Genomic DNA, 17967 nt, shown 5'->3' with positions numbered 1-17967 from the left:
ACTTACAGCAAATGTTGGTTAATAATTTATGATTTTGAGTTTTAATTGCATGGAATGCATTGCTGCTTCTCAGAGACCTTCAGAGAAAGTTCCCAGTTTTTACTCTGGAAATCTAATTTGTATATATTGTTCTGTAGCTACCAAAATGAACATTTATTGAAAGGAATTGCTGAAGCTGGTTTTAGAACTTACACGTGGGCAAATAAAAGAGCAGATAGTTCCCAAACTTGTTAATGGTGTTGTGGTTTTTAGTTTGTTGGTTTTTCCCTTCAGCCGTGTTTAGCCCTCCCTGAGCATTGCTTTGGATCTACAAGCTGGGAGAGCTGAACTGCTGCCTTAAGGTAGGAGCAGGTCCTTGAGGACCTGGCAGTATCTTGTCATCAGAACTCTTAATATTCTTTGCTCTGTTCATGCATCTCATGAAGACAGTGAATGGGACAAGGAGGTGTCTTGGTGCTGTGACATGAACAGTGCCAGTGATGAGTTGTCGGCAGGTTTTCTTGCTTTCTTGAAAATGTTATTTTGGTTCCAGGTCTGCCTTCTCAGGCTTATTCAACTCTTGCGTACAGTGCCCTGCACATACAATGATGTTCCTGACACATCTCGAAAGGGCGTTAACATCTTTGTTTAACTAACGAATGCCCTTCAGTGCTGGCAATCCTGAATCCCACATCCAGGAAGGACATTTCCCTTTCAAGCGGACTGTGTACACCATGACATGCCATGGATTCCCTTTGAACTCTGAATTCCTCAGAGTTCATGTTGCAGTTCCTTTTACTGCTAACCTGGTTTTAATCTTTAGTCTCTCTTGGACACAGTATACAGTGATTTCTTACTTTCTTCTTTCTCAGAAACCAGCTGGCACCAATTGCTTCAGTAGAGGAAGCCAGTAACTGTTGTGTTCAGGTATGATTTAACTTGTCCGGCTTCATCCAGAGCCCCTCAGTTTCTTGTGGCTGTTGCATCCTCCACCACCTCCTGGGTTCTTTCCCTTTCTCAGTAGTTTTCTGAACAAAGCCAGTTTGCTGTGAGATTGATTCCCACTCTTCAGCGTGAGTGAATAAAGCAAGCATACTGCAGAAACATTAGCTTTATTTAGGCACTAATTTACAAGTAATAACAGCTTTTGACCCCAGAACAGTTGCATGAAAATCACATGCACAAGAGCTCAGCAAGCAGAAGGAGAGGCTTTCAAGTTGGGTTTTGGTTTCCCACCAGCCCCAGATAAATGTTGGGTTGAGATACTAAGCTTAAATAGTGCTTGTATGGAAAAGAAGTGAATAAATTCAAACATTTTAGAATAGCCCAGAAAAATACTCTCTTTATGGGAGAATGAATAAAGTAATATTTGGTAATCTTAGTCATAAGTACATGTAGAGAACTTCGGAGACACTGAGCTGGATCATGTTCCGGCATAGTTAAATGCATGATGGTGTGTAGTGCTTGGAAGTTCCAGGCAATATTTTTAAAATGCAGGGTTTGGGGTTTTTTTTTGGCATTGGAAGAAATAGAGTTCTCATGAGCAATGCGTGGTAGTGTGCTTACAGGTAGTTTTCAAATATGTTTTGAAAGGTTGTTTCAAGAGTATTTTGCTCTGCAGTTACTTTTTTCCCCACACACAGTTCATAAGGCGCTATCAACATGGAAGGCACTTTGCAGAAAGTGTTACAAACCCTTTCCTAAGGCTCCGGCATGTCCGTGCCATGCTGATGTGCTTTATGGGAAGATGTGGTTGGGTTTAGACCGCTTCTACGTAATTGGCAGGCAGCATGCCGGTCTTGCCGGTTCTCTGAACGGTACCATACATCCAGCCTTCATCAATGGATTGTACGTTTACAATTGTGTCACCGTCTTTGAAGGAAACCTCATCAGAATCAGCTGCCATATAGTCATACATGGCCCGGTAGGTCTTCTGTCAGGTTTAAGGTGGGGAAAGGGGGCAAAAAAGGGAGACATATTTATAGCCCTGCTGTCAGCACGGGTGGACATTGTTGGTGAGAAACAAAATATAAAAGAAGGCTAAGGGCAAGTTATGCTTCAGCTTATTTCAGTACTCTTAACAGTATTATGGATGGCAGCATCTGCCTGGCCTAAATCTTCTGGCTTCAGATCACAAACCATTTCTTCTCAATAACTAAATACCTTAATTATCCAAGTCTCACAGTATCTTGAGTTACAGCCTGTGTGTTTTGGCAGCACTGAGGCTGAACATGTTTGCAGTGTATTTGAGCAGTATTGGCTCCAGGTAGCTCCAGCCATAACTTTAAGTTGTTGCCTCCCAGCAGATCTTGGGGAGGCAATGCCATACCCATTGTCATATACCTACTCCAAGACTCAATCTCAGGAGAGGAAGAAGTGTTAATTTAAAGTGTTCGAGAACAGGGGAGGGTCTATCCCACTCCAGTGACTGCTACGCCTTCACTGGGGTTTGTACCAAGCTTCAGCCCAGTGAGTAGGTGTGTGGCCAACTCAGTCCTGGATTAGCATGGTCTGAAGCATGATGTGGAGCACACGCCATCGGATCTTGAAGACCTTCAGGGCTGTGCACTTTTGGCAGGTACTGGTGTGAACTTTTGCAGTAAGCTGGGAATGTGTGTCTGAATAGAACCAAACAATATTACTTACCCCAGCAGTAGATGGGTGAGAGGGAACCGATGATACCGTTGTTTGCTGGGTGGCAACTGACGATGACCGTTGTTGGGGTAACTCTATGGTTTTAGCGTGCTTGTAGCCCACTACAAAAGGAAAATGCGTATGGTATTGTTTATTACAGAGTTGGCAATAGGGTCAGAGTTGCTCTGAATAAGGACCATGGGTGGGTCATTACGTGGGTCAAATCTGAAACTCAATTTTGCAGCTGTTGGTTGTGACCATATCTCGACATTATGGAGATGTACTTCTGTGCTTTTTCCTGGCTAAAGGAACTACTCAACATGAGCCCATGTCCAGCATTGCTCTGCCGGACAGCCTGGATACTATGCATCCTCACAGGGGAGCAAGTGGCAAGTTTGTTCTCCTCCTACCTGTTGTAGTGGCAAAGAGGCCCCCGCTGCTGTAGTAGGACAAATGTTGATCCACGCCGTCCGAGGGTTCAGACTTCTCATCTCCACCACTGAGGCTCAAGGCACTGGCAGAGCGGGAGTGCTCCCGGCTGCGGCGCTGGGCTTGGACTGCAAGGAGGAAGCAGCGGGAACCAATTTACATCTTTGTTTTGTAAGGAGATGCACACATAAAAATACGTGTAGATATAATACGTACATGCACACAACACCCCCCCACATATATAGAGAGGTTACTTTGTATATATACACACACACATATATTCTGTAAAAATACCTAAAGCTCTCCACTGTTGTTGCCATAGTTGTGCTTAGAGTAGAAAACTGACACAGACTACATGCATGCTAAGCAGGATTGGTTACTGTATTTTACAAAGTTAATGGAAAAAAGCGTGTGAGTTAATCACAGTGTTTTTATGGTTACTCAGTGGTATTTGCCATTTTAAAAAGTCTTCTATGGACACCATGCTGAACTCAAAGGCACAGTTACTATGTCCCTGTTAATATTCAGATTCTTTTTTTCTTTCTCCAACCTCCATCCCTTTAGTGGTACCTACTTCCAGAATTTTTATTTCAATTATCCCATGCTTTCTTTATCTGCTGACAGAGCTGAACCATGCCCAAAATTGTGGTTTCTATCATTCAAGATGCAATTCAAATAATTAGCAGGAAAAGTGTTTAAACAAAGAAAAAAGGTAACTGAGGAACAGTATTTTTAGTTATTTAAAAAGGAAGCGCATGTTATGGGTAAGCCACTGTATCGTGCTATCTGTGGATCAAACACTCCTCTCCATGGCTGTGTTAGATCACTTATATGTAAGATTAATATATTTTTTTAGAAATAACTGTCTTAAACAGCTTCATTTATGGAGCTTAAATACAGGTTTGCTGGTGAGGAGGAGGTATATACAATTTCTTCTCTAGTTAACATTAATTCTCACAAGAACTGTGTCCCTCTATAACATTTGAAATCTTGGCTCTGCTTAAGTCAGCACATAACACTACACTTGTGTTCTTGCACAGGTGGAGCATGAAGCTGTACTTCAGTATCCCCAAGCTGTCAGCTTTACTGGTTGGATTTGCACAAGTACAAAACCTATTTTGCACAAACAATACTACAGCCTATGGAACAAACCAGAGATCATATGTAAGCTTCTGGACTGAATATTGTCTTCTGCTGGGTCGTAGTCAAAGACTGACCCAGGATTAGTGCGCCACACACGAAGACCTGCAAGAGAAAGGGCATCTTCTGAGGAGATGCTGTAGCTCAAGCAGGTTTCAAAACTTGAGCAGCACATCTGTCCCAAAAAGAAGTAAAGGCTTATCAGAAAAGGGCAAACAGTATGTCATAAATCTCAAATCTATAGCACAAATTAGGCTTAATTTATTTATTACTTAATCTACATTAGTGAGGTATTTCTCTAATACGCGTAATGATGAAGTTAAAAACGTAAGTAAGAAATGTAAATCCAGCATTACGTTACAAAGTTGGGCAGAATGGGACAGGCAGACCACAGATGATTTACAGCTGCTATAAGAGAATATTTTTGTAACGGACTTTGATAAAAACGTCATTTTCAACTAATCGTAAGTTTGAATTGATACGGCTAATCTTAAATGCTACAACTCATCCAGGTCAGCTTGTGTTTCGTGTAAATCAGGTACTTGAATTGTTATAAAACCTACATTCTGCTTACCTGTGAGAGTCTCTTGATCCTGGTCCACACGCTTTCTCTCCATTTCCACTACTCGTCGTTGGATGCCTCTGTAGCTAATGTCACTGAAGTCCTGCATGTTCTTCTTCACGCGTTCTGTAATGGGGTCGGTAACTACAGGTGTGAAACTACCTTTGCTTTTCTCAAACTCTTCGTGGTATTTCACCTGCAATTTAAAATGAAGTGTCTGTTCCTTTGTAGCTTAGATGAGTAATTTTTATTCCTGCTCACCTCAGGTAAATTTTGAGTAGAGAGGTGCACTGCTGATTAGAACTTTTGTTTTCTCCAACCCAGGAACAATGAGAGAGCCTAACCCCAAACATCCCTCTCCCACAATCGCTCTTTAGCACTTCAGTTAGTTGGGTAATTAGACTTGGTATATGTACATTGTGCTCAGGCTGCCAACCCCAGAATGTCTCAGCTACAAGGTTATGTTCTTATTTACATCACTTGCTATGTTATAAATACATCTATAAATGGTCTTACTGTAGAGATGTTTTTCTGGGTCTCTCGCACACGCCTCATCTCAGGTGTATCCAGTACATACGCAGCTTTGCCTTGTACTTGTTTTCGGAAACTGTCTGAATAAAGAACCTGCGAAATGAGAAAAAGGAAGTGAACACAGGGCACTAAACTACTGCGTCATGAGGAATGAGATGTACTGAAGCAATGTGGCAAAGAAGGGGCAGGGGAAGCAGCGGGGCTTTACTGGTGAATAACATTAGAATGCAAAACAAAATCATTCTTCATAATTATACGAGACATGGACAGCTCTGGCCTTGATGCCAAACATTCCTTTTCTTAATTAAAAGAGCCTTGTCTTTTTAACCTTTTAACAACAGGTAGAGGTAATAATGCAGTAATGGTGGTCCACGTACTATTTTCATATATTTGACCTGCACTTCACTGGCTTCAGTGAAGTTACCAGTGTGGAACAGACAACAGAATTTGACCTGTATTTTTCACTGATATACTACAATTTTTACTGGGTTTGTAGGGTTTCCTTTTTTTGAGTTTTAACAGTCACATCATACTTCTGTACACATCTGCAGATACTTTATTACTGGATTTATCAAGCTATGACAACATTCAAGGCCAGTTTGGACAGAGCTTTGAGCAACCAGGTCTAGTAGAAGATGTCCCTGCCCATGGTAGGCGGGGTTGGAACTAGATGGTCTTTAAGGTTCCTTCCAACCCAAACCATCCTGTGATCTTATGTATATAAACATTTACAATGGGGTATTTCGTGATTTGCCTCTGGAGTAACGGGTTAGTAAAATAGGGCCTAAGGGCTATTTCCAGATTTGTCATGTTTTAATACAGAATGTCAGCAATCTAACATATCATACTGTTGATGAAAAGCAATCATTTTATATGTTATGCAGTGTAAGGCAGTAAAAACAGAACATATTTGCAAGAGACTTGAAGGCAACACATTATTTGAGATTCAACTGTTGTTTAAAAAACCTCCAAACTAAAGCAGCTAATCACACAGAAAGACTTGCTCAGTTGCTGTAGAAAGTAAAAAGCATTAAAGGATTTTATTTAAGTATGGTTACTTCCTACTTCCAAACTAGGTAGCTAGGTAGTTATGTTAACATCTGCAATATAACTCTGAGTAAGGATTGAAATGTTACTTTTAAAAATATTTTCATGTATTAACTGAATAGAACATACCGAGCTGATGTTTTCCTGATTGCGTTTAGCTCTCTCCATCTCTGGAGTCATTGGTGTTGGAGTTCCTTTTGCCAGATGTTCCTTGTACAAAACCTACAGTGTGCAAAAAGGTGCCCACAAATCAGACTGGAGTAAGTCATAGCTCATTCTGTAAATGGTGTTATTGATTAAGCATACTAATCACTGCAGGGGTAGAAAAGATCTTGGGAAATAAAGCATCTAGAAAAGTTATTTGTGAGAGCAAAAGGTAAAAATCAAAGGGAAAAATACACAGAAGTAAGGAAAACTGAGAAAATAAGGCTAAGTTAGAAGTGGAGTTTTTGTTCAGAGTGGTTATTTTTAATACAAGGTTGCTGTCTGTCTTCTTTCAGTACCGAGCTAATGTGTTCTTGATTGCGTTTGACTCTCTCCATCTCTGGAGTAACCGGAGTGGGGGTTGCCTTCCCTAAGCCTTCTTTGTATACAACCTACAGAGCACAAAGTAACTCAGAGTCACAAATGTACAAATTAAAAGCTGTAATGTTACTGGGTTTAGGGTAAATACCATCCATTATGAAAGAAAAAAAAAAAAAAGATCAGAGGGAAAATAGTATTAAAAAGTTAATTGTCAAAAAAGTTGTTTAAATACTATAATTTTAAGAGGTGACTTTCTATGTTTGAGGGAAAAAATTAGAGGGTTGGTTAAAACCAGGCAAACTTAAGTTATTTAGAAAAAAAAAGTGCTCTATCATATCCTTTTTACATCTTTCAGACAATACCGAGCTAATGTGTTCTTGATTGCGTTTGACTCTCTCCATCTCTGGAGTCATAGGGGTGGGGGTTGCTCGCCCCAAGTTTTCTTTGTACAACACCTGTGGGATACAGAAGATGTATCCAGTATCTTAACCCTGCACACGCACACACACACCCAATCAAAAGGATTTGAACACGAATTATCACTTTGTTATAAAACTTAAAAAAAGTCACGACTGATTATGATACGCAGCATTGCACAAAAGCCAAACATCTACTGCTGTAAAGAAGGGTAAGAAAAATAAACTGTAAAAGGAAAGCTTGTTATTTTTCTGGTTAACAAAGACGGGCTCTATCCAGCTATAATTGTGACAATGACGTGGGGAAGCTGCCTGTGGCCCTAGTGAACTAGTGAAGAAATGCTTTATCTGATGCTTTGCCTTTGTTTGAAGCAATCTCTGACCTTTAGGGAGGGAGTTTTGTTGCCACACTTACATTGGGTAGCCAGATACAGAGGGTGTTGAGGATGGGTGTCTGATATCACCACACCATTACACCTACACAGCTACCCCAACCATGAAGCCACATAAAAGCCCTTGCTGATACACCACCCAGAAAAGGAACAGCCTCATTACTTTTGCATCTTTCTGTTCAAGGCATCCAAAGTCACCTGTCAGAGCAATGCAGTCTCATATGGCTCCGAGACATGGGGGTGTTAGGGTGGAGTACTGGTTTCCTGTTAGTCTGTGTTTGCAAAAGTCAAATATCCCTGAAAAGCTAATGAAAGCTCAAACACTAAGCATAGAGAGATAAACCTGAATATCTCCACCAAAGGCTGCTAAGCTTTTAATATTATCTGGATAGAGCCCACAGGTACACAAACCGCGTTGCAGGAAAGGCCTAAATTTCTGGATCAAACTGTTAACACTAAAGTAATTTTGTTTTAGAAGAGGAGCAATTAATTGGCAGAAAGAATTATATCTATTTTTTAAATTAAAATCAATCTTCAGTAGGTAGTTAGCGTGTTACTTTATTAAGAGATAAGAATGAAGGAAAAAAAAGAAATATATCTATTTTAAGGTACCGAGCTAATGATTTCTTGGTTCCGTTTCACTCTCTCCATCTCTGGAGTGATTGGTGTTGGGGTCACTTTCCCCACATTTTCTTTGTACAAAACCTACATGATACAAGGGAGTAGCCAAATGTCATTGAAAAAGTACCATCACCAAAATAATCCCCCAAACCACAAACTAAACCAAAACCAAACCAACATACAACATGGCTTTTGAATCATTATGCTTAGAAAGGGTTAGGTTTGGGGCATAATGCTTCTCCCAAAAGAAGCAATGGGAGCTTTGCCATTAATCCACTTGGATGCAGAAATGGACCCTGTATGGAATCAACATTATATACTTGTAGTAAGAAAGGGTTAAAAAAATTTGCACAGAGATTATATCCATCCAAAAAAAAAAAAAAGGCAAACCTAGTTCTAGTAAAATCCTGCTTCAGACAGTGTTAAATAGAAGACACGATGATTAAAAAGATGATATCACCACTTGTTTGTAAGCACAGAAGGTAGGAGCTTTATGCTACATGACAGATTTGTCTTCTAAAGTTAGAAAGCACAGATTACTAAATGCTGCAGTTACATGTTAAACACATCATTCAGATCTTTAGGAACTGGTTTCCTGCTAAAATTACCGAGCTAATGATTTCTTGATTGCGTTTGACTCTTTCCATCTCAGGAGTGACAGGTGTTGGAGTTGCTTTCCCTATGTTCTCTTTATACAACACCTATGAGACGTAAGAAAGGAGCCAAAGAAAACAACAATAAATAAAAAGCTATCCATAGAAAAAATTCAAGCTCAAGGCATTTTTTTCTTGTATTTATTTTCTCGGGACCTACGTAGTGCATATATTTTTAAAGAAGGTACTTAGAAGTATTTTGCTAGGGAAGTAAGGTTTGGCATACTGGCTTTTTAACGACAGGATCACTCATATACGTATGTAAGTATATATATATACACTTGCATAAGTCCTGCATAAATGAGACCACAAAAATACCACATGGAGGGGCTGAGGATTTTATGAACATGTAAATTGTAATTTTTCTTTTTAAAAGAATGTCAGCACCACAGAGAAAATAAGTGGAGTTTGTTAAGTGATTTTAGGATTAGAACAGAGCATCAAAATCACTCTTGGAAAACAATAAAAACTCCTAACAAGTTAAAGTCACCACTGTAAACCACACAAGATGTGAGTAAGAAGTAATCAATCACTTCTGTAAGCTGCTTTAGAGCTATGGCTGGCATTATTTTGGAACTAGTGTTACAGCATCCATTTATTAAAACTGTTAAAATGTTCTTTTAAATAGAGTTAAAGAGAACTTTTTTTTTTCTTAACAAAGTACCGAGCTACAGATTTCTTGATTGCGTTTGACCCTCTCCATCTCTGGAGTGATAGGAGTGGGGGTCCCAATCCCCACGCTTTCTTTGTACAACACCTGTGTAGCGACAAGAAGCATCCAAAAACATAATCACAACTCAATAATAACTTCATCCAACATGAAGTCAAATATTTGAAACTGTGGAAGCTCAGTCTGCTCTAACACACTCGAAAACTACCCCTGGAAGCAATGAAGGCTGGATTGCACCTTGAGGGTCTGGAGGCAAAGAGGTCAATGTTTTTATCTTAGCAGATGCCACAAATCCAACACAAAAGCCTCTAACATCAAGCACATTTTCATGGCAGAAAAGGGCTTTAGCCACCACTGAAGCCTGCCAGAAAGTCAGACACCACCCCTTCTGCCTATGACAACAGCATTACAACAGGATAATGATACGATTTAAGAAAATAAACAAACAAACAAACAAACAAAACCCACATAGAAAAATCAAGTTGGAACAGGGAGCAAAATGGTTAAAAATATTTAGGATAATGTAAATAATCACATATATGAAGAAGTGGTAAGTCAGTAACATTGGAAAATATAGTATAGGGAAGAAGAAAGGATGTTTTATGAGTTGATTAAATGGAAGTAAGGAGTGGAATTGTTCACTTTTAAGGAAAGTTAAAAAGTTCCATTTAAGTGGAGTTAAAGGGAATACTACTTTTCCTCCACAAAATACCGAGCTAATGTGTTCTTGATTGCGTTTGACTCTCTCAAGCTCAGGAGTGACAGATATTGGGGTTCCTGTCCCCAGATCCTCTTTGTACAACACCTGTGGGGTAACACGGCTGTATTAAAAAACAAAAAGAGGAACAAGCAAACAACAGTAACACACAGCTTGTGAGAAAACCAATTGAATGTTTTTCAAAGTTGCTCTGAGCCAAAGCTTGAAATAAAAGAGAAAAATTAAAATACTTCTCAACACTATACAGCAAAACGCTAACACTCTGCAATGCCTTTTGGCCAAAAGCTAGAATACTTGCTCTCTTTGCTTCTCAGGAGCTATATAGAAAAACTGTCTGTGTAATAGTAGACCAATATAGACCCCCTAACGGCAGAAAGTATCAAATGCAACACAAAAAGGAACAAAGAAATCAACTCGCTTATTTGCCCATTCCATAAGCATCACAGCAGGTGACACTAGCATGTGTATTAGAGCACTGTTATACTGAGGTCACAGCCACGGATTTGTATCGGGCACAGAACTATATAGTTCTCATATAGAAAGTAAGTAAAATCAGGGAAAAAAAACTAGCATCACACAAAACAAAAGTAAGGATTGTTGTGATTAAGAAAAGGAAAAGAGGGTATTTTTTAAGGGGAAAGAAATTATAAAGATAATCAGACTGAAAAGAAAGGTGGAATTAAAAGTTATTAAGAGGATATAATAAAAAAGAGGAGCAAGAAAGATGCAAGTAACAATTATGGAGGAAAACAAAGATCTCAAAGGGACCAGGATATTATTTTTTGTGTAAGTTGATTACAGGGGAACAAGAATTTTTGGGTTTTTTTGGTGTGTTAAAAGTATTTTTAAATAGATTAAAAGGGAATTTTCTGCTTTTTGAATTAAAAAATACCGAGCTAATGTGTTCTTGATTGCGTTTGACTCTTTCGATCTCAGGAGTGACAGGTGTTGGGGTTCCTGTCCCCAAATCCTCTTTGTACAACACCTGTGGGGTAACACGGCTGCATTAAAAAAAGAAAAAGGAACAAGCAAACAACAGTAACACTCTGTTTGCTGAGAGAACATGTAGAACATGAGAGATGTTTTTCTGAGATGCCCCAAATAAACATAGGGATTAAAAAAATCCATAAAAATAATAAACTAGCTTATAACTCTGAAGACAGTTACACACTGATACATCAGTATGACTTCTACCAGAATGCTAGAATACCTTCCTGACTGAAGTGCTTCTCAAGGTGGACATTTAAAACTGGTAAGTAATTAGAAGATTAAAGTCTTATATAAATCATAATGATGTATATTATCATCTCGTCCCCAGCAGTGAGGTAAAACTTTTCCTGACTGTACTTGAGCCATATTTCTCAGTACCTGAGAAATCATAATTGCTAATGCTCTTCTATCATATATGACACTTTTCTCACCCAGCGAATCAGGCTAATGCTACTAATTTATTTTTTTTTTGACCCTGCAAACCTGTGCTCACAACATATCTAGAGCAGTTTACAGCAGCTGCAGGTTTGGGCCGCTCTCTCTGTGCAACAACATGAAAGACCCCGGAATGGAAGAAGATATCAAATACAACGCAGAAGGAATAAAGACATCAATTCCATTTCATTTACCCATTCCCTAAATGTCACAGCAGGTTACACTGGCATGTATCAGAGCACTGTTATCCTGAGGTCGTGTCCACAGATTTGTATCAGGCAATAAATAGTTTAGTTTTTATACGCAGTAAAACCAGGGGGCAAAGGGAGAAACCCAACAACCAAGGATTGAAGTGATTAACAAAAGGAAAAGCAGATATTAATGAGAAACAAATATGTTCAGAGTCAAAAGGAAGATGGAAAAATGGAATCTAAAATTTATCATTAGTAAGATGATCTGATCAAAACAAAGTAACAACTACAGTGGAAAAAAAAAGTCAAAACATGGGGAGCAGGGCAGTCTTTTTTTGTGTAAATTGATTACAGGGAAATACAAGAGGGTTTTTTGGTGTTAAAATTATTTGCAAATAGATTAAAAGGGAAATTGCTGCTTTTCTAATTAAAAAAAAATACCGAGCTAAAGTTCTCTTGATTGCGTTTGACTCTTTCAATCTCAGGAGTGACAGGAGTTGGGGTTCCTGTCCCCAGATCCTCTTTGTACAACACCTGCAGGGTAACATGGGAGTTTGAAAAAAGTTAAGAACAAAAAATCCCAACTGCGCTTGGTGGAGCTAACACACATCATTTTTATGCCAACTAAATACACCAGAAAGCAAGAAAAAATAGGAAGTATAGAACAGTTAACAAGTATGATAAATTTAGAGGAAGACATCTCATAGCTAGAAACACTGGATCCTAATTCTTAGATACGCTTGTGCAGAATAAAAAAGCATTAGAGGAATGGAATTAAGCAAATAAAAAACCCAGTGTTTTTTAAAAATGCAAAATGCCTTAAGCTTCACCAAAAAATAAAAGATTTAAAAATTAAAGGACATGAAGCATCAAGTGTTATAATAAAAATATTTTAAAAAATAAGTACATAAACAACAACAGTGACTAAAATATGTAATAGCAGAAATGGGATGTTTCTATGTTTATAGGTTAATTGGAGGAACTAGAAAATTTACAAGCGTTACATAGTTACAGGGAACATTTTTTCTCAAATGATGAAAAAATACCGAGCTAAAGTTTTCTTGGTTGCGTTTGACCCTCTCCATCTCAGGAGTGACAGGTACTGGGGTTCCAGTGCCCAGCCCCTCTTTGTACAACACCTATGCCGCAACAGGGAGTATTAAAAAATAAAACAAAAAAAACCACAGCCGGAAAGGAAAGGAGAAAGGAAAGGAAAGGAAAGGAAAGGAAAGGAAAGGAAAGGAAAGGAAAGGAAAGGAAAGGAAAGGAAAGGAAAGGAAAGGAAAGGAAAGGAAAGGAAAGGAAAGGAAAGGAAAGGAAAGGAAAGGAAAGGAAAGGAAAGGAAAGGAAAGGAAAGGAAAGGAAAGGAAAGGAAAGGAAAGGAAAGGAAAGGAAAGGGAGGAGAGAGAGAGAGAGAAGACAAGTAATTTAACATAGTGAAACTTCAAAATATGAAAAGTAGAGTTTTGTCAGCCTTGTTCAAAGGCTGGCAAAAAACCTCCATGAAAACAATCTGCAAATATTACTGCGAGGTTTGTTGTCATCTCACCTGGGGGCACACAAATAATGCCAGCAAGAACTGCAGGAGTGTTCTGTTACCTGAAAACTCATTTGCAAAGGAGTTTCTTTACTCAAACAAAAGATCTGGCATAAGCAGCTTTGCCTCTAAGACTTCCAAATAGGCTCACCAGCATAAAAGAGAGTTTCCGTGACCTCAGAGACAATTAATGTAGCCAAACGTTTAACAACAGTGGCTTGTCTGAACTGTTCTATTAATTTCAAGTCAGGACTGAATTTCCTGTCTGTCATGTCAGAATTGGGTCAGAGTGAGTCAAACAGAATTGTAAGCAGCTCTAATTGAAACAGAAATATACAGCAAAATCATGACATAATGCTCCTTTGACTGGAATGTGTTAGGAGTAAAAACAGTCTGGATAGAATTCCTTGCTACAGTAATTTTTCCTTTTATATGCAATTTTTGTCTTTTTTTTTTTTTTTTAAATACTGCAGTGATACAGGGATGCTACCCAGGTTTTCTTACAAAGACCTGTAGGCTACTTAAAGCACCCACCCCAGCAAAACCAGGAAAAGAGACAGCACACGCAATTCATATTAGGTTGCTTTGCTTCAGGAAGGTTAAGAGTTCATTTTTCATTTGCAGTGCACTCAGTGTGGGGAGTCTGAAGACTGTTAGAAGGATTGACTTTGTTATTGAAGAGGAGAGTAACATCACTCAGACTATTACTGTTTCACTGGGTAGAAAAATAAGGTACTGCATTAAGTAAATGAGGTTAAAATCTCACAGCTGGTACAATTTAATGACAACTAGATTGAGTGAAAAATTAAAATGTAAGGATACTGACAGAGGTTTAGAGATTTGATTAAGAAAGGGTTGTTCAAAGTTCAAGAATTGAAAGAAAAATTTAGTATGGAGGAGTTAAAGGGATTTGATTTGCATTGGAAATGGTAGGGTTTCTTTTATTGAGCAATACCGAGCTAATGTTCTCTTGATTACGTTTGACTCTCTCCATCTCTGGAGTAACCGATGTTGGGATGCCAGTCCCTAAGCCCTCTTTGTATAACACCTGTGAGGTACAAGAAAGTTTCCACAAAAAAAAAAAACCCAACAAAAACCACAAAAAAAACACACACACAAAAAAAACCCCAACAACAAACAAAAAAAGACCAATCTACTCAACACAGGCAAAACCATTAAATCTGACTATTTTGTGAGTTATGTTTAGCATTAGGATCACTTCTTAGTTAATTCACACTTGTTCTAGAGGCAAATATTAAAGAAGAGGCTGATGGTTGGTTATTCTATAAATATATGACTACAGATAGTAGAAGATAGAGGGTTAAGAAAAAACAAACATGGAGAGAAACACCATGTTAATTTCACAGCTGCTTCCAGTTTTGATTTTTTAAAGAAAAATGTAAAGTTGTAAATCATCAAAAAAGGTTCAAACACAAACAGGTGGAATATAAAGGAGTTAAAAATGTTGCCAAGGAAAAGACAGAAGGGTGAGATTCCAACCCACTGAAGAAAAACAGATTATATGTTAGGATGTTACTCAAAAATAAGCTGTTATAATTTTTTTAAATACCGAGCTAATGTGTTCTTGATTGCGTTTGACTCTCTCTATTTCTGGAGTGACAGGTGTTGGGATGCCTGTCCCTAGGTCCTCTTTGTACAACACCTGCAGAACACAAGCACCCAGCAAGGTGAGAAGATCACATTCCTTCCACAACAACTACAGTATATTCAGACAGATAATTTACCTCATTTATAGATGAATAATAATCTGGGATTATACATAAATATATGCACAATCTATTTTACTTAGTGTGCATCTTTATAAGCACAGCCGCCAGCTCTAGCAAAGTACTTAATGTCTGTGGTGAGGTGCCTGAACCCATTGAAGTCAATGGAATACTTCATTTCAGAAGGACACAAGTTTAAATCTTCTGGTGACATGTCATGAAAGGTATGTATGCTTCTCTTTTCATCTTTGTTTATGAAATATAATAGTATTACTTTTCAGGCAGTCAGCATTAATGTAGGCTATTTTTATGGTGTTGACAAACAGCTGAACCTTTTACAGACATGCTTAATACAAAAATACTCTGTTTTGAGCTCTATTTCATTCTGATTTTTACGACTGTTTCAAATACCACTATTTTACTTTGGTTTAGGTCTCTAGTAAGAGAAAACAATTGAGTTTTAGCTGTCATTTTATTTGTTTTGGTTTTTGTTTGGTTTGTAATTGTTTGATTTAAAAAACCCTGCATTTTTCATAAGAAGAGTCACATAAGCAATGCTAAAAAACACATTAATAAAAACCAAAATAAAGAAAAAAAAACCCCAAACCACTGTTTGCTGTCATTGAAACAATGAAAAAATATAAAAATAAAGCAATCACAGCAAGAGAAAAGAAATTATGTGAAAGGTTCAAAAAAAGAAGAATCATTTGAAAAAACAATTGTGCAAAAGTGAGCTGTAAAACCCATTAGTATCATAAACAGCTTAAGGGGGAAACAGTACTTAGACAATCAGGAATCGTAAATCGTAAGATACTCATTACACAGGTGTCACTGCTCCTCAGCATTACATAGCAAACATCTGAAGTACCAATAAACGCAAGATCGTATTCTGACTCAATTCTGTATGCAGAGATCAAAGTAAAGCAGCATGGTGCCAAATCAGGAAAGCACGGTATGGGTATTAAAATCCACACTCCATTAGGTAAGGTAAAAGCCAGGTACTGCTTTCACTTATAATGGTCACTAGGTTTTGTGACTACAAAAAAGGCTCCCGTTACTTTTTCAACAAAGTTCTGTCTAGCTGATCCATTTTTTCACACTAATTGTAAGACATCTGAGTATTTTTTATTTCTAGTTCCGTGTTTAGAAAAGGTTAGAAAACTAATACAGGAAGTGCCTGATTGTAATGATTACTGAAAAAATGCAGATACTTAAACTTCCTTCTGCTTAATATAGGAGTTTAAGAGATCTTTTCTCTTTCCAGCAAAAAATATCCACAAACACTACCAAAGACGAGTATATAGATTAATAGAAAATATTGGCTATTACCGAACTGATGTGCTTCTGCGTCTCCTTTACACGCTTCACTTCTGGAAGATCAGGAATTGGAGTTCCTTTCCCAATACTCTCCTTGTATTTAACCTATGAAGGCAAAGACATCAGAAAAAAGTAAAAGGATTTAGATTAAAGGACAGCTGAAACATGTGTGTAACAAGTTACATGAATAAAGAAACATAAGTCCTTTACACTTCAGAAACTCATTCAGATCTCAGGTACCAAATGTATTCTGATAAAAAGAAATAACCAAGGAACCTTCTGTTTCAGTTATCTAATAAGTAACTGCTCCACACCTCTACAAAGGGCTTTAACTATCGCTAGCATAAAAAAGCAGAATCTTGTTTGAGCCATAACTTTTCAATTGAAGCTTAAAATTTGGGTATTTAGTGTCTCCCAGGAGCTTTATTTCAGCAAAAACCACCCCCCTGATCTAAACCAACTGAATCATTTCAAGGTTTCTTATACAGAGTTCCAAAAAAACTGTGATATTAAAAATTTTAAATAATTTCTGAAAATTTTAGCATAATGGCATTGAAATGAGCACCTAGATGTATATGTGGATACATAAAGAGCATTATCCTGATCTCATAAAGACTGAGAATTTAAAAGATGTCCTTGGCTTCAACATGAGCAGAGTGTGGCTTCCCATCGTCTTTACAAGCCATTTGTCAGAAGGTGATGTTAACTGTTGATGAGATGTCACCATGAAGAGCTCTTCACTAAAAGAGTTTTCTAAAACCAGGTGTAAATAACTTTGCACCTGATACCATTTGGTCTTTCTACCTTCAACAGAGGCAAGAGTTATCATACAAGATTTTAACAGTCACAATGCTATTTGCATTTCTACTTCAGCATAACAAAAAGAAAAAAAGAATAACATTTCACAAAAACTTATTTAGCATGAAGCAAATTGGCTGAAAGGTTAGTATCTTCTAAACTAAAGTGATGCCAGCATTCAAAAAAGCATGAGAAAGATTTAGAAGTTTTGAAAGAAAAGTAATACATACAATTATTCCAATTGTAGTATGCTACAATTCTTTATAGAGTATGAAAGTTTTCCAAGACATGCTTTAGTAAGGCTCTTGACACTGTTTGCCTGGCATCTTCACCGACAAGTTAACAATGAACGGGTTAAATAAATAAGTGCACAGTGACACAGATCACAAACAGGCTGAACAGCCAGGCCCTGAGCATTTTGACCACTGGCTCAAGGGCCAGTGGGAGGTAAATGACTTGTGGTGTACCCCAGGGGTCAGTACTGGGGCCAATACTGTTTAACATCCTCACAAGAAACCTGAATGCCCAGACAGAGTGCACCCTCAGCAATTTTGCAAATGACACCAAGCTGGGAGGATTGGCTGATGTATCCAAGGGTTGTGGTACCACGCAGAGGGACTTTGACAGGCTGGAGAAAGGGGCTGAGAAGTATCTT

General features: G+C 38.1%; 1 protein-coding gene across 1 annotated transcript in view; it reads right to left on the bottom strand.

Moving 5' to 3' along the window:
- Positions 1 to 1738: 1738 nt before the first annotated feature.
- NEB (nebulin) overlaps positions 1739 to 17967 on the bottom strand; it is a gene marked incomplete at its 5' end in the record, with an annotated part of 60137 nt that continues 43908 nt past the window's right edge. The window contains 19 exons of the mRNA XM_010015867.1: positions 1739 to 1912; positions 2626 to 2735; positions 3024 to 3170; positions 4195 to 4287; positions 4757 to 4940; positions 5261 to 5368; positions 6452 to 6544; positions 6826 to 6918; positions 7210 to 7302; positions 8268 to 8360; positions 8885 to 8977; positions 9594 to 9686; positions 10312 to 10404; positions 11210 to 11302; positions 12375 to 12467; positions 12980 to 13072; positions 14426 to 14518; positions 15041 to 15133; positions 16527 to 16619. Of these exons, the coding sequence (XP_010014169.1) occupies positions 1739 to 1912; positions 2626 to 2735; positions 3024 to 3170; positions 4195 to 4287; positions 4757 to 4940; positions 5261 to 5368; positions 6452 to 6544; positions 6826 to 6918; positions 7210 to 7302; positions 8268 to 8360; positions 8885 to 8977; positions 9594 to 9686; positions 10312 to 10404; positions 11210 to 11302; positions 12375 to 12467; positions 12980 to 13072; positions 14426 to 14518; positions 15041 to 15133; positions 16527 to 16619 (2025 nt within the window). The remainder of the gene's footprint in view (positions 1913 to 2625; positions 2736 to 3023; positions 3171 to 4194; positions 4288 to 4756; positions 4941 to 5260; positions 5369 to 6451; positions 6545 to 6825; positions 6919 to 7209; positions 7303 to 8267; positions 8361 to 8884; positions 8978 to 9593; positions 9687 to 10311; positions 10405 to 11209; positions 11303 to 12374; positions 12468 to 12979; positions 13073 to 14425; positions 14519 to 15040; positions 15134 to 16526; positions 16620 to 17967) is intronic.

The sequence above is a fragment of the Nestor notabilis genome, unplaced genomic scaffold, assembly GCF_000696875.1.
Source record: "Nestor notabilis isolate BGI_N333 unplaced genomic scaffold, ASM69687v1 scaffold5936, whole genome shotgun sequence".
In the NCBI taxonomy this organism is placed as follows: Eukaryota; Metazoa; Chordata; class Aves; order Psittaciformes; family Psittacidae; genus Nestor; species Nestor notabilis.
This window is presented reverse-complemented; position numbering and strand designations above follow the sequence as displayed.